The sequence below is a fragment of the Loxodonta africana genome, chromosome 11 (assembly GCF_030014295.1).
Source record: "Loxodonta africana isolate mLoxAfr1 chromosome 11, mLoxAfr1.hap2, whole genome shotgun sequence".
NCBI lineage: Eukaryota > Metazoa > Chordata > Mammalia > Proboscidea > Elephantidae > Loxodonta > Loxodonta africana.
In genome coordinates, this window is record NC_087352.1 from 31787308 (window position 1) to 31803797 (window position 16490).

A 16490-nucleotide genomic window follows, 5' to 3' on the forward strand; every position below is an offset into this window, starting at 1 on the left:
CCCACACCCTTTCTTGTCTCCCCCAGCCTGCAACACTCGGTATGGTCTTAAACCAGCAAAAGTTGCATTACGTCCTTCGATTTAGCTGTCAACCAGGAAGCAGGCTCTTTTTTTTTTTTTCTGTTCATTTGTTTTCTTAATAGGTTTTATTATGCCAATTGATTTAGATGTCCCCTGAAACCATGGTCCCCAGACCCTCGCCCCTGCTACGCTGGCCTTCGAAGCCATCAGTTTTTTCAGGAAACTTCTTTGCTTTTAGTTTAGTCCTGTTGTGCTGACCTTGCCTGTATTGCATGGTGTCTTTCCCTTCACCTAAAATAGTTCTTATCTACTATCTAATTAGTGAAAAACCCTCTCCCCCCTCCCTCCCTTCCCCCTCTGGTAACCATCAAAGAATATTCTCTTCTCTGTTTAAACTATTTCTCCAGTTCTTATAATAGTGGTCTCATACAATATTTGTCCTTTTGCAACTGACTAATTTCACTCAGCATAATGCCTTCCAGATTCCTCCGTGTTATGAAATGTTCAGGAAGTAGGCTCTTGGGTGTGGGCTAGTTGTGTGATGTAACTTCTGGCTTCTTAGTGGCAGCTGGTATTTTTACATCTTCCACTTCCCTGGACCTTGTCAGGCAAAGAGTGATGTACACGTGTATGGGGACTTTCATAAACATCTCTGAAATGTGTATGAGATAGCAGATAGCTAGGAGCTGGATGGAGGCCCCTTGAGTTGCCCACCACCCGCCCTGGTAACCCTGGGCCTGGCGAAGGGGAGAGAGCCCCACAGCTCCAGAGAGTTTCATTATCAGAGCCTGAGGCCCAGCATTGGGTACACCCCTGGAACCTGGGATGAGAACTAGGTCTCGTATGCCATATTTATACTGGAAAGAGTTGAAACAACCCAGCCTTTCCACTCCTGGCTATAAACCCAAAGGAATTGTCAGACTAGAATACTTGTACACCAGTGTTCATTTCAGCATTATTAATATACAATGTATATGCTCCAATGTATAACCGTTGTTATATTATTCACAAGAGCCAAAAGGTGGACACAGGCCAAGTGTCCATCAACAGCTGAATAGATAAACACAATGTGGTATAGCTATACAATGACATATTATTCAGCCATAAAGATACATGCTATCCTACGGACGAACCTTGAAAACATGATGCTGAGTGAACTAAGCTAGACACATAGGGACAAACATTATAGTGATATCTCCTTTATATGATAAGTGGCAAAATGGTTAAGCACTGGACCACTAACTGAAGGGTTGGTGGTTCAAACCCACCAAGAGGCACCTCAGAAGTAAGGCCTGGCAATCTGCTTCTGAGAAGTCACAGCCTTAAAAACCCTATGAAGCAGTTTTACTCTGCACACATGGGGTCACCATGAGTCAGAATCGACTTGATACTAACTAAAAACAGCAACAACAAAGAAGAAGAAATGTCTAGAATAGAGACAAAAGCTTATTAATGGTAACCGGGGGACTGGCGGGGGTGGGGGATGAGGAGTAATTGCTTAAGGGACACTGAGTTTCCGATTAAAAGCCAAAAACAAACAAACCCATTGCCATCCGGTGGATTCAGACTCCCAGTGACCCTGTAGACCAGAGTAAAACTACCCCATAGGGTTTCCCAGGCTGTAATGGAGTTTCTGTTTAGGGGGATGAAAAAAAATATTTGAAAATGAATAGTGGTGATGGTTGCACCGTATGGTGACTATCCTTAATGTCACTGAGTTGTACACTTAACAATGGTTAAAATGGCAAAGTTTGTTACGTACTGTGTGTATGTGTATATATATATCTATATATATACATATAAAACGATCAAAATAAAGTTAAAAAAAGAAAACAGCTGGAACTCCCTGTAGAGGGCCACTGGTTACTACAGGGAAGAGTAGGTGTCCTGCCCAGCATTCCACCGCTGACATTTACATGCCAATAGATTTTATCCCCACACATACCTTAAAGTCCTCCACAAGGTAACCTTCAGCGGTCTCAGCTACAGTAAGCCTATCATTAAAAATAAAAAGCCGTACTCTTAAGATGGGGTGCTTCCCAGTACTCTAGGTTGTGGCTCTAACTGTAAATGTGTCATCTTAGCCCTGCAGCTAACAGAAAGCGTGCGTGGATGACCACGTGCACATGTAGAAATTCTCGGTCCTTTTGACCTTTGAGAAGTCTGATCTGGAGGTGACTTTCCATCTAAATTGCCTATGGCAGCCCTGGCAGCCCGGATACAATCTGAACACCTTTCCCTCCTAGCGCAGCTCTGCCCACTTTGCCTTTTCTGTTTCACAAAGAGCTACTAAAATTACCCGAGAGATCTTCAGAGTCAGACGGGCCTCCATGAAGCCTCCTACGAGTCCATCAGGTTTTTCTCTTGCCCTCTCAATTGAAAGTGATGACAAACATTCAGCTGCTTCTGTCTGCAGATGGTTTCTTTCTGCAACTACAGAAGCCCTGGAAACCAGCTGCCGGGTGGTTCTCAGTCCCGGTAGTGGTTACATCTGTCCTCCTGTACCATCCCTCTCCCACCTCAGAGCACAGAGTGGGGCCGAGGGCTCACACTAATGAACTAGGCTGCCAGGCACTCAGGATCACAGACCACAACGTGTGTGAACTTAACGCTCTGTGTGGTTCTGAGCACAACGTGATTACAACTCCTGTATTGAAGTTCAGAAAACAGCCTTCCCATTGGTGAAGGGCCCCCATCTCAGAAGACTACCACACACACTGCTATTTTGTCTTCCTTGCGTTTCTTGTCCTGCCAGTATGTTAATTGTGCCTTAAAGGCTAGAATTTACTTTGGCTGCTAACAAAAAGTAAAAAAAAAACACCAGTTGCAATACGTTTTTCCTTTAAATGATGCATCTCAGAAGAAAGCCTGGCAGTCTGCGTCTGAAAGGTCACGGCCTTGAAAATCCTATGGAGCACAGTTCTCCTCTGACGTACATTGGGTCACATGAGCTGGAGTCGACTTATCAGCAACTTTTTTTTTTAACGATACATATGGGACCAGTGGTGGTTCGGTGGTAGAATTCTCACCTAATGTACGTGAGGAAAAAAAACCCGCCTCCGTCAAGTCTATTCTGACTCACAGTAACCCTATTAGACATAGTAGAACTGCCCCATAGGGTTTCCAAGGAGTACCTGGTGGATTCGAACTGCCAATGTTTTAGCTAGCAGCCATAGCTCTTAACCGCTACACCACCAGGGTTTCCAGGTTCAATTCGCCTCATAGCTTTTAACCACTACACCACCAGGGTTTCCAGGTTCAATTCACCTCATGCGTGTCCACCACCCGTCTGTTTGTGGAGGTTCACATGTTGTGATGATGCTAAACAGGTTTCAGTGGAGCTTTCAGACTAAGAAGGGGAAGAAAGGCCTGGCAACTTCCAAAAATCAGCCAGTGAAAATCCTATGGATCACAACAATCTGATCTCCAATCAACCATGGGGATGGTGCAGGACCAGGCAGTGTTTAGTTCCATTGTACCTGGGGTCGCCACGACTCAGGAGCCGACTCCATGGCAGCTGACAACAACAATAAATCATGTGTATAAAACAAATTTCCCTTCTATTAATCCGAGAGGCCAGTCAAACGTTTCTGTTTTTCTTATAATCTAATTAGTTTTATACAGATTCTGATCTTGACTTTCAGTATTTCAATCTATTCTATGCTTAGTAGTCTTGAGTATTCTGAATATTGATTAAAATATTTCACGCAGTTATCCCAAGTGCAGAGCCCTGGTGGCGCAGTGTTTAAGAGATCGGCAGCTAACCAAAAGGTTGGCAGTTCGAATCCACCAGCCACTCCTTGGAAACCCTATGGGCAGTTCCACTCTGTCCTATAGGGTTGCTATGAGTTGGAATCGACTCAATGGCAATGGTTTTTTTTTTTTTTTTAGTACCAAGGGGAGGAGTCCCTGGGTGGTACAAATGGTTAACACCCTTGGCTGCTAATGAAAAGGGAAAGGTTGGAGGTTCGAGTCTACCGAGAGGCACTTTGGAAGGAAGGCCTGGCTATCTGCTTCTGAAAAATCAGCCACGAAAAACCTTATGGAGAACATTTCTGCTCTGTACACATGAGGTCGTCATGAGTTGGAGTCAACAGACCAATTCTTAAAACCCTACAAACCGTATTGTGAACAGGAAGATAGATATAAGGGTTTGATAATTGTTATTCTGTATATTATATAAATATTGTAATTTCTCAATATTTAGCTAAGATACCACTGCATGAACTTAAAGAGGACAAACATTGGAATAACAGCTATTCTATACCCAGCACTCAGAGTCATGTCTCACAAGGGACACTCACTCATGTTTGCTGACTATTGTTAGACCCCAAGAGAACGAGAACAAAAATAATTCTCTTTCCTTCTACCCACTCTCATAAGTAAAGTACCATGTGTGCCCCAAACCTCCATTTTCCCAATGAAAACATTACTCCATCAAGGCTTTTGAGGTAAGGTAGATGATAGAATCCCACTGGATACTGAAATTATCTGTAAAGGTAGGCTTGCATTTTTACAGTTACTCATATTAAATGTTGCTTTTTTCACTCTCATTCATTAAACAGTTGCATTCAAACACTTCACGGGTGGTAGTACCTTTATCATCATGGGAACCTCTTCTTTGATTTACCTACAAGTTTTCCAGAGCACATTATCACCACTTTGATCTAAGTTGTTGGAAGCACAGCACTTTTTTTTTCAATCTCTCTAATGATGCCCTGGAAACCCTGGTGGCATAGTTATTAAGAGCTATGGCTGCTAGCCAAGAGGGTGGCAGTTCGAACCCACCAGGCGCTCCTTGGAAACTGTATGGGGCAATTCTACTCTGTCCTATAAGGATGTTATGAGTTGGAATCGACTCAACAGCTATGGGTTTGGTTTTTGGTTTAATGACGCCCTCACTGGAAATGAGAGCACCCATTTTACATAATATTCAGGTAGATGGGGCTTTTCCTTCCTCATACAGTTGAATGTTTATGGTCTCCACAGTGTAACAACTCACCATATCCAACATACATGGGGAGGTTATGCTCCTAGGAGTAACTACAGCACTGTACAGTTTTATGGCATCCCTTCCCAGCCGTTCATTCCACCATCCATGGTCAGGTCTGGCTACTTGTGGAGAAAGTATCCCTCACAAAGAACTTCATTCTTCATTGGAAAGGCACCAGTAGCACTGTGAAAAAGTCAAACATTAGGCAATTCCCTCTTTTCTAAAGAATGGCTTTTGGGGAAGAAACTTGCCTCATAGTCAGGCCTATGTGATATTTTGTAAATCGCCCCTTCCCATTTTTAGAAGACAATTCATTTTATTACCTTTCAAGGACAGTTCTTTCTGGGCCTGGCAGGTAAGAATACAAAAATAAAACCAAACCAGTTGTTGACCAGTAGACTCTGACTCATGGTGGCCCCATGTGTGTCGGAGTAGAACTGTGCTTCATAGGGTTTTCAGTGGCTGATTTTTGAGAAGTAGACTGCCAGGCCTTTCTTCTGAGGCACCTCTGGGTGGGTTCAAATGGCCAATCTTTCAGTTGACAGCCGGGCACATTCACTGTTAACCATTTGTACCACCCAGGGACTTTCACAAAGAAAACATCATGGAAAACTACATTTAAATTGTCTGTCTTACGTGATGGTGTGAGGGGCCCTCAGATAGGGGATACGGATGGATATGCTATTTGTCTGGAATGGGCCTGGCTACAGTCTTCAATTGTGCCCTTTTGGGGGAAAAAAATTATAGATTTACTGCTAAGGCTTGAGTTGGAAAATAAAAATGAGAACACATTCTTTTTTTTAATCCAATTTTATCTTCTCTGCAAATTCTGCGGATTCTTTGGATACCTGCCTGATAAGCAGTCCTCAGTCTGATATTTGTTGTTTCTGTGTTAGCAGGGGCTCTTTAAGGCAGTTAGCACCCCATATCTGCTTATTACCTTTTATTTTTAGAAGAGTGGTGAGTGCTTTTCTGGTATCTCAGTTAATCTCATCACATTGCACCTAAACAGGAGAGGTGAGTCCCTCTTTAATATATATTTATGCATAAATCATCTGTGAGGTTTCTTGAGATGGGTTGACATTTTTTATAGATGAGGAAACAAACTAAAATGTGTTTGTTACTGAACAGAATTTGGGTACTAGTAGCTAATCTACTTTCTAGCTCTTTCCATGGACTTATTAATAACCCGGTTTTCGTGTGTCTCTTGAGTTTCAGGGGTTTAGTTTTTTCTTCTCTGAAGTGGGCATAGTAGTATCTCACAGGATTGCTGTTCTGACTGAAAGACAACGTAGAAAACTGTATAAGTACTTGTTTTAAAAGTACTTTTTTTAAAACTAACACTTTTTTTCTTTTAGCTTCTGAAAAGCGTATTCGTTCACAATGGGAAACCATGTGGGAAAGCGAGAGTTAAATGCTGAGAAAGCCAGTAAGGTAAGACGTGAGTCCAGCATAAAAACCCAAATCTTCCCTAAAAACATATGTTTTGTTTTTGTTATTAAGCACAAGATCCTTGATATAGTGGGATAAAGGATAGGTTTCAGCCGCCATAGATCTTCCGGGATGGTTGGTGGAAAGCTGGGCCTTCTTGACTAATTTATTCTGGAATATTGCATGTCTATAGACCCTGACCTAGAGAGAGAGAAAGAAAGAGGAGAAAAAAGAGAGAAAGGAGAAAGAGAGATGGGACAAAGGGAGAAGGTAAGGAAGGAGGGGAAAAGAGAGGAAAGATGGAAAAAGAGAGAAGCAGAAAAATAGAGGAAAAAAGCAAAGAAGGCAAGAAAGAAAGCAAAGCAAAGTAAAGAAACAGAGTGAGGGGGCTCCCATTCCTTGTCCACGTTCTGTGATTTGTCCCAGAAGTAGGGAATGGTTCTCAGAAAAGAGATTATAAAACTTCTTTGCTCTCATGCAAAAACATTTTTGTATTTTCACCATTTCCTATTTCTTAAATAGAATTTTCAATTTCACTCTGCCTAGTTAGCTGCTGCTCTAGAAAAAAAGAGCGTGAAAACTCAGACCAGTGGCATAGCAGTGAAGCGATGAGATTGCCTACCAGCTCACAGCCTGATTCTGTGTGTTCGTCTCTATTGCTCTCCTGTCATCACACTTGGCATTTAGCTCTCACTTTCAGTTCTTGCATATGTATTCCCCTGATCATTTTCTGGAAGAACTCATTCTGAATCTCAGACGTTTGGCTAAAAGACAGACAATATTCGAGGCCCTTCCTTAGAACTACACTAAATCAGTCACTTGCATTCAGACTAAACCAAACCCGTTGCCATCAAGTCAGTCGATTCCAACTCATAGCAATCCGATAGAACAGAGCAGAACTACCCCATAGTGTTTCCTAGGCTGTAATCTTTACAGGAGCAGACTGCGTATCTTTCTCCAGCACAGCAGCTGGAGGTTTCAAACTGCTGACATTTCAGTTAGCAGCCAAGCGCTTAACCACTGTACCACCAGGGTTCCTGCGTTCAGATTAGTGGAACAAATTTGGCACACCTGGTGTAAGCCCCTGTTAACATTTCTTATCCAGCTGAACACTGTGGCCCCTCACCTGCTTTTCCTTCCTGTTTCTGTAACTCTCAACTTTGGTCACTCATTTGAATTACCAGAGGAGCCTTTAAAACTACCAGGTCTAAGCCCACCCTCATAGATTCTGACAGCAGGATTTGTGAGTGCTCTCCAGGCTTGAGAGCAGGGCTCCAGGTCCTTCCCACTCCTGTGTGTCCTAGACTGGCCTGTCGGGTTTTCTTTTGAAACTTTCCTGCGTTGTAGGCTTCTATCCCCAGAAACTGTTAGGGCAGCCTCAGCGCACAGACTGCAGCCTCAACTCCTCCAACCCAGCCCAGCTCCCCAGCCCTCTGTGATCTCACATAGTCGACCTTCCCAGAGGTATCTTCCACCACACCCCTCACCTCCCTTTACTGTAGAAAGTTTGGAAAATGCAAAGAGGTAAATGCAGCGTGGTGCAACATTGTTGTTGTTGTGTGCCACTGAGCCAATCCCACGTGACAGAGTAGAGCTGCCACATAGCGTTCCCTAGGCTGTAATCTTTACAGAGCAGATTGTGGGTCTTTTTTCCTGTGGAGCCGCTGGTGGGCTCGAACCACTGACCCTGCAGTTAGCAGCCGAACGCTTAACTATTGTGCCACCAGGGCTCCTTCATGGCTCAGTAGTGGTCCTCAACCTTTCTCCTCTGGAGAGGCTTACAACAGATGATATTCATGTGGGCCCCAGATCACAGGCCCTCTGATTCTCCAGCTCTGTGTCCATCCCCTGCCCCCAACTCCAAAATCATTTCACATTGCCAGGAAGTAAGCCTGACACCATGGACAAAACTGAACCCACCCTAACGTTAAACAAACAGCAAAAAAAATAAACCAAACCCATTGCCATCCAGTTGCTTCTGTCTCATAGTGACCCTATAGAACAGAGTAGAACTGTCCCATACGGTTTCCAAGGAGCGCCTGGTGGATTCGAACTGCTGACCTTTTGGTTAGCAGCCGTAGCTCTTAACCACTATGCCACCAGGGTTTCTACCCCTCATATTAAAAAAAAAAAAAAAAAATTTTTTTTTTCTCATATTAGAGGGGGAAAAAGGGGATATTATTCCACTTATTTGGTACTTTAACTTGACACGAACTTATTTGTGCCACGTCTCAAGACAAATTATAATTCCCCAGGATGTCATGGTGCAAAGGATGGAAACCCTCAGCTTATACACAGAAGTGGTTGAAAAGCGTCAGCCGAATTGAATCAAGTTGCAGCCCCAACAGCCCTGTGCCCTGGTTCTGTGATGCCGTTTTCACTTCATAATGATGGGCTTGGCAGTGTTTGCATGTCACTGACTTGTATTTGGACCTAATTTCTGTATCAGTCAAGAGGATAATTTTCCATCATTTCTTTCCGATCATCCGTGCAAAGGAAATAAGTGGTTATATACTGTTCAGGCCCCTATTTTATCTTAATTACAGTTACGAATCTTATTGTTTAGCCACTTGCTGAATGATGTCAGCTCCAAGGTGAACCAGGCGGGATTTACATTTTCATAAGGTTATTATTGATTGGGAATCCCCTTTTCCCCGATGGAAAGAAGGATCCATTTTATAAATATGTAAATAGTTCTCCTGAACACTGAGTCAGGGATAAGTCATCATTTTATGTAACACATTCTTAACCTGTATTACTAATAACCTTGTGGTTACTATAATTATTAACGCCATTGAGCATATCGTATAATGAACATAGTTTCTGCAACCGGAGGGTATAGTCTCAATTTAAAGTGAAAGAAGAAAAAACACCTTTTTCTCAGGGAGCTTAAGACTGTTAAACATCGCATGGTACATTAAGTCTTAGAATGACTGACCCTCGACTCTTATTTCTAAAAACCTCTCTGTGGGTTGCAGTTTCTTTCCTGTTGTTTGACATTGTAAAACACTGAGATAAGTGTTTTAATGTGCTTAATTCTATGGAAGTAAGGTTTTTGAGCAACAAAAAGCCTAGGCTGTGCTTTTGTTTTCTGAAATCTAATTTTGAAGTTCCAGTGATTTAAAAACAAACCAAAATATTGAGAATTAAAAATACTTTGGTTCCTATGGGTAGTTTTTACACGTAAGTGACCTCTTTACAACATTTTTTAACCCGTTTGACTATATTTGATGTCTTTTGAGACAAGTGCTCTGACATGTCACATGCCACGTACATGTTACATGAAACATGCATGTATGTTAGCTAGCATGTGCGTGCATGGCATGTGGCATTGTGTTCTAAAGTGGAACCAGAATAGAAAGAAATTAAACGAACTCCCCACCCGATCCTGCACCATCTTGTCTATTTCTGGTTGTGATGTTGTTATTGCTGGTAGCTGCCATCACATCGATGCTGACTCACGGCGACCCCTTGTGTGCAGAAGAGAACTGCTCCATAGAGTTTTCAAGGCTGTGACCTTTCAGAAGCAAATCTCCAGGCCTTTCTTCTGAGGTGCCTCTGAGTGGGTTCAAACTATTGATTTTTTGATTAGTAGTCCAGTGCTTAACCATTGCACCATCCAGGGACTCTTTCTGTATGTGATACCGGGAGGTATTTTTTTCCTTATGACAGAGGCCAGGGGAGGCTTCTGTCTGATGAGGCTGTGACTGTGACCTCTTAGCAGAGGGCACTGCAAGGAGAAGGGGAGCCCCTCTCCCTCACACCGACCAGCTTCCTCGTTGTGCCTGCTCCATTGCCTGTGCCCAGGGACCCCTGGGCTTGCTCCTCACCTTCACTAACACCCATCTTCCCAACATCATCCATGGAAATGCCTTCCTCCCCTCCCATGTCTAACACCCTCCCAGCTGCCTGCATAGACCTGCACCCATGGGGTAGAATATCCATCCCCCTGACCTGTTATTGTCTGGTTCCCCCATTAGCAGGCACAGGATAGGACTCTTCTCCCTCCTTTCTTCTCTCTCTCTGGAACCTAGAACACAGTGGCACACAGCTGACTCACAAATGTCTTTGAATGGATGAGTTAATCATACAGCATTTTCTGCCTTTTTCTTTTCTTTTTTTTTTTTTAACATAAACGCTTGTGTTCCTGGGCAAACTGTGCTAAGAACATGCTCTCTGCCCAGCACTCTACTGGGCACTGAAGAGGGGGTGAGGAAGACACAGTCCCTTCCCCGAGGAAGGCACAGTCCACAGCCCTCAGGTTTTCTCCACTGACTCACCACCTTGGAAGTTCCCCTCCCTCTCTCTCCCCTCCTTAAGATACACGCCAGAGTGTAGGGAGGAGAGTGGGGCTGCCGTGACAAAACACCACACACTGAGTGGCTTATAACAGAAACTCCCTCTCCCTGAGTTCTGGAGTCCACAGTTCTGACTTCAGGGTGTTGGCAGGGCTGTGCTCCCACCAGAGGCTCTAGGGGAAGATCCTTCTTGCCTTGTCAGGATTCTGGTGGTCCCAGGTGTTCCTTGTTTTGCCGCAGTGTCACTTCATCACCTCAGCCTCTGTCGTCACACGGCCGGCTTCCCTCTGAGTGTCTCTCCTCCTTTTTTATAAGGACACCAGTCATGTTGGATGAGGACACGCCCTACCTCAGTACCTCCTCATGTGAACTTAACTGATTACATCTGGAAAAGACCCTATTTCCAAAGAAAGTTACATTCACAGGTACCATACTGTACATACCATACCCATTGCCATCAAGTCGATTTCGACTCATAGCGACCCTATAGGACAGAGTAGAACTGCCCCATAAGGTTTCCAAGAAGCACCTGGTGGATTCAAACTGCCAACCTCTTGGTTAGCAGCTGTAGCTTTTAACCACTATGCCACCAGGATTTCCACAGGTACCAGGGTTTGGATTTCAGCATATCTTTTTGAGGGACACATTCCAACCTGGAACAGGGTACCACACTAATGGATAAGTTTGAAATTTCTCTGATTGTTTAAAAAGAAAGGACACACTTTTTAAATCATGCATTGTTAGTTACAAATAACACCGGGGCATGTTCCAGGTAACAATGTGATTGAGAGCCCTGGACTTGGCGTTCCAGGAGAGAGAGAATATTAGATCGCTGACCTGCACGGAAGAGACATCATGAATCAGAGGTGTTATTGGAAGTGTGATTCATTGGTGTAGTACATGAAGAGATTCCTTCAGGGAAGAGCAGTTTCAGGGACTCATTCTCATTCTCAGAACTGAGGAAAGCCCCATTTTGCCTTTGACTCCCTAACTTTAGAGTCACAGTGGAATTTGATTTCCAAAGGGCCCCATCTCCTTAAGGTACCAGCATTTTACAACCCTTGCCTTTTGTTATTTGGCTCCACTGTCGAAATAGTGGAGCCCTGATGGCGCAGCGGTTAAGGGCTTGGCTGCTAACCAAAAGGTTGACGGTTTGAATCTACCACCTGCTCTTTGGAAACCCCATGGAGCAATTCTACTCTGTCTTACAGGGTCGCTATGGGTTGGAATTGACTCTACAGCAATGAAGTTTTTGTCTCAATAGTAGTTGGGCAGAACCAGGAGGAAGTGTTTCCAGATGTCCTGGAGAGCCCAGGCGTTGGGCTCATGAGAGCTCCACAGAGCCTGGGCAACACTCAGGGTCTCCACCGGTCCCAGACCCACAGAAGGCTCCAGAGAGAAAAATGGCTCTGTGACCTGAATATAGGCTCCCCACGCCCAGGCTGATATCCTTGGTAATTAGGACCCAAATCGAAGGTAGATAAGATTTTTGGCTCAACTGGCTACTGTTGTTGTTGGGCGCCATCGAGTCAATTCTGATTTATAGCAACCCCATGAAATGGAGTAGAACTGCCCCCATACGATTTCCAAATCTTTACAGGAGCAGATTGCCAGGTCTTTCTCCCGTAGAGCCGCCAGGTGGGTTCAAACCACCCATCTTACAGTTAGCATCTGAGCTTATAACCGCTGTGCCACTGGGGATCCTTCAACTGGCTGGTAGAGGAATTCATTAGCTTTTGTTGATAGTAACAAGAGGTTTCACACCAGTGGTTCCTCAGGAGGATAGAATAGTGCCCACATAATCTGCTTAGGCTGCTCTGGTCTTCTGCAGCCTTTCTCAGATGCTGCCCATCTCTTAAGCGTGGGTTGGCTCTTTGGTGATTTCTGGTGGCAGCTAAGCCTCCAGCTAGTGACTCAAGGTTTAAAGATGCACCAAATGATATCAAAGCCAGTACTTATAATAGCACCTCCCAGGAGCCAGGCCCCTTGTAGACAGCATCTGCACCCTCTGTGTCATTTGATAAACCCTAGTGCGGTTGCTGCTTAGAGAAAGGAAAATGCCACCCAGCAGTGTCTGCCACCTCACCCCTGCCAGCAGAATGGACTCTGTAAAAAAAACTGTTGCCGTCTAGTCGATTCTGACTCACAGCAACCCTGGACTCCATACCAACCATCAGATTTTTTGTGTATACTCCTGCCTCCCATAAGACGGCATAATGTGTCTCTCCTGTTCACTCAGACTGGGCATTTCCTGTTTCAGAGTTTGAGCTTCCTGTCTCCCCCGCCAGGCGCCTAACCTCAGAGGCATCACCACCATAAACCCACATCCTCTTGCTGCATGCATGGCTAGCACCACCCGTTCTGGCTCCACTGCTGTGGCTCACGTCTGAGGACAAGAAAGCATGGGTTCCAGAACCTTCCACACCTTGGCACATGCCTTTGGCCCTCACGCCTCACAGCCCAGGGAACCCAAGATCTTGTCCCCACGTGCTGCACTCATAATATTTCATTCAGCCCGTTTTCATACTAAAACCAAAACCAACCCATTGCCATCAAGTCAATTCCAACTCATGGCGACACCATGTGTTACAGAGGAGAAATGTGTACCATAGGGTGTCCTTGGCCATAAACTTTGCAAAAGCAGATCACCAGGCCTTTCTTCTCAGGCCCCACTGGGTAGGTTTAAACTGCCAACCTTTAGGTCGGTAGTCGAAAGCAAACTGTTTGCACCACCCAGGGACATATCTCCATAATGTTATTGTTGTTGGGTGCTATCAAGTCAACCCCATCATAGCAACCCCATGTGACAGAGTGGAGCTGGCCGATAGAGCTTCCTAGACTGTAATCTTTATGGGAGCAGATCACCCAGTCTTTTTTCCCATGGAACAGCTGGGTTGGTTCGAACTACCAACCTCTTAGTTAGCAGCCGAGCACTTTAGCTGCTGTACAACCAGGGCTCCTTTTCTCCATATTATGACCCTTAAAATTATCATCTTCCCTTTACCAGTGTTTTTTTTTTTTCTTTACCAATGAGTGAATCTCAGCCCTGGGTGACTGACTTGCCTGAGGCCAAGTACCTGATAAGGGAGGAGCTAGAGCGTGAAGCCACGGTTGCGTGTCTCTAGATCAGCCTGAGCAACTAGAGTGTGAAGCCAGGGTTGTGTGTCCCCAGATTGGCCTGCACAATAGAAATATAACACAACCCATGGATGGAATTTTAGCTTTTCTAGTAATCAAGTTAAAAAAGAGTAAGAAGAAACAAAATAAAATAATTTTTCAGATATATTTTGTCTAAACTAATGTACCTAAAATATTATCATTTCAGCATATAATCAATTAAAATTGTCAGTGAAATATTTTGCACTTCTTTGTTTTGTGCTCAGTCTTCACGATCCAGTGTGTGTGTTAATAAACTTACGCCTGGAGGATATTAGGTGGCGTTACCATGTATTAATATAAGTCGTAACAATTCCCAGACAAGAGGGAATGGGCCAGGATGGGAAGGAGCTAATGGAGACCTCCCTGGACCCTGACACGCCAGGCCCGGCCTTCCTGGCACAATATGGAGTCTGAAGTTCCCAGCATCCATAAGCCATGATCTCTGGGAACCCACATCAACAGCTGCCAACCCAGACTCCCAGCGCTGTTGTTATGAGGTCTTCTGGGAGTCCTGGGGGTCCCTGCGCGTACTGTGTGTTCTCTGCACCCCATTCCTCACTGGCCCACACTGGGGCTCACTTGTGCTGCCCCAGACTTGGATCAGTGGAAGGTTCTGGAAGAGGCCTGGTCTCGGGGACTGTCTCCGCCCCCAATTCTTCCTGCCCTCCAATCCCCACCCCCACAAGGGAGTGGGATGTCCAGTGCCCTCCAATGGTGTCTTAATGTCTTCGTTCTTAAGCTTCATTTTGAATAGTGATCTCAGTTCACCTGGAAATCAACTAGAAAGGAGAGCGAACTTAAAATCTTACAGTTTCTTTTTCTCATGTGAGACCAGAGGAGCAATTGCTAGGCAGAAGCATAACAGCCAGGAAACTTGAAAAATAAGGATAACCTGTACCATATTTCTACGCAAATAATGCATGCATTACAGATGTGTTTTTTGGATTTTGTTTTTTGCCAACCATGCACCCCCTTGCACATTATTTTCCTAGGCATGCTATGTGCGCTATATGTATGGGCGTGTTATGTGCATGGGCATGATATTTGCGAAAATTTGGTAGTCTTTCTTGGGGTACTTGACATGTTATTGTTGTGGAAACCCTGGTGGCATAGTGGTTAAGTGCTACGGCTGCTCACCAAAGGGTCAGCAGTTCAAATCCACCAGGCACTCCTTGGAAACTCTATGGGGCAGTTCTACTCTGTCCTATAGGATCACTATGAGTCGGAATCGACTCGACGGCACTGGGTTTGGTTTGGGTTTTTTGGTTATTGTTATTGTTGTGTGCCATGGAGTCGATTCCGACTCAGTGACCACACATGGCAGAGTAGAACTGCCCCATAGGGTTTGCTAAGCTGTAAAAAAAGTTTTTTTTAATCTTTATAGAGGAGCCCTGGTGGTGCGGTCGTTAAAATGCTCAGCTGCTAACTGAAAAGTCTGTGGTTCGAACCCACCAGCTGCTCCATGGGAGAAAGATGTGGCAGTCTGCTTCCATAAAGATTCACAGCCTTGGAAACCCTATGGGGCAGTTCTAATCTGTCCTTTAGGGTCACTATGAGTCAGAATTGACTCAATCACAATGGGTTTCCTGAATTTAATCTCTATGGGAGCAGATTGCCGTGTCTTTTCTCCCACAGAGCCGCTGGCGGGTTTGAACCGCCAACATTTTAGTTAACAGCCAAGTGCTTAACCATCGCGCCACCAGGGCTCCTTAGACTTGGTATACTTCCACATTTTCCAAAATGGTTGAAATCAAGTTGTGAGCCATGAACGATCTTAAAAGCCTAACAAGTAATAATAATTTGAAAGATCTACTTTTCATCTGTGAATAGCCTGTGAAAAGTTCATTTCAATCCTTTTTCTGGTTCCAATATCTAGTCCAAAGTGCATGTAGCCATATTTCTAGACTATATGATCAGCTTAAGAAGAAAGACACCACACTGAAAGCAGCATCTGAGAGCTTGCAGAAGTTATATTCATCCTTAAATTTTACAGGTGGGAGTCGTGTATTAGTCTGTTTGCTGTTTCAAATTGAATTGTTTAGTTATTGAAGGCGTGCATCAGAGCAAAGCACACTCCAGAGATCACTGTCGGCACCGTGTCTCTACTAGGACAGCCACGCCCGGAAGAATCTCTCAGCGTGCTTTGAGTCATTAAAACCCTGCTGTTTCCTGATGAGACTCTCTAAATATTATTAAAATGACATTCTGAGGAGCGAGGACTTTAGTTTGCACATATACACAAAGGCACTGAAGCAGTTCAGCATTTCCATCAACACATAAAGAGAGTCCTTCCCTCCCATGGGAAAACACTTTCCTTTCAAATCACTGGCGCCCTAGATGGGAAATGTGGCTGCCGCATTTCCTTGACCATTTCATTTGGAATCTTACATCCTGCAACAACCTGTCCCAAATGTGAAGTTTTGCTAGGTTATTTAAATTTTTTTCAGTAAGCTCTGTTCTTGCCATAACATCCTCAGGAATGAGAAATGATGTTTTAAGCTACCGAGAGCTGACTGCTAGTTTATGCTGTCCTTGTTCCTCTTCTAGGCCGTAGATCCTGTCTGCTATGCTCACAGATGTATCCTCAG

General features: G+C 44.4%; 1 protein-coding gene across 10 annotated transcripts in view; it reads left to right on the top strand.

Annotated features, from left to right (window-relative positions):
* Positions 1 to 16490, top strand: part of MBP (myelin basic protein) — a 126247-nt gene that overhangs the window by 19518 nt on the left and 90239 nt on the right. For 9 of the 10 annotated variants that reach the window (XR_010323428.1, XR_010323430.1, XR_010323429.1 and 6 more), the window contains exon 2: positions 6373 to 6448. The exons of the other annotated variant lie outside the window; for it this stretch is intronic. Coding sequence is in view for 6 of the 9 variants with exons in the window: in XM_064294381.1 (XP_064150451.1) it covers positions 6398 to 6448 (51 nt within the window). In the remaining 3 variants the exon portion in view is untranslated. The remainder of the gene's footprint in view (positions 1 to 6372; positions 6449 to 16490) is intronic. 10 annotated transcript variants of the gene reach the window in all.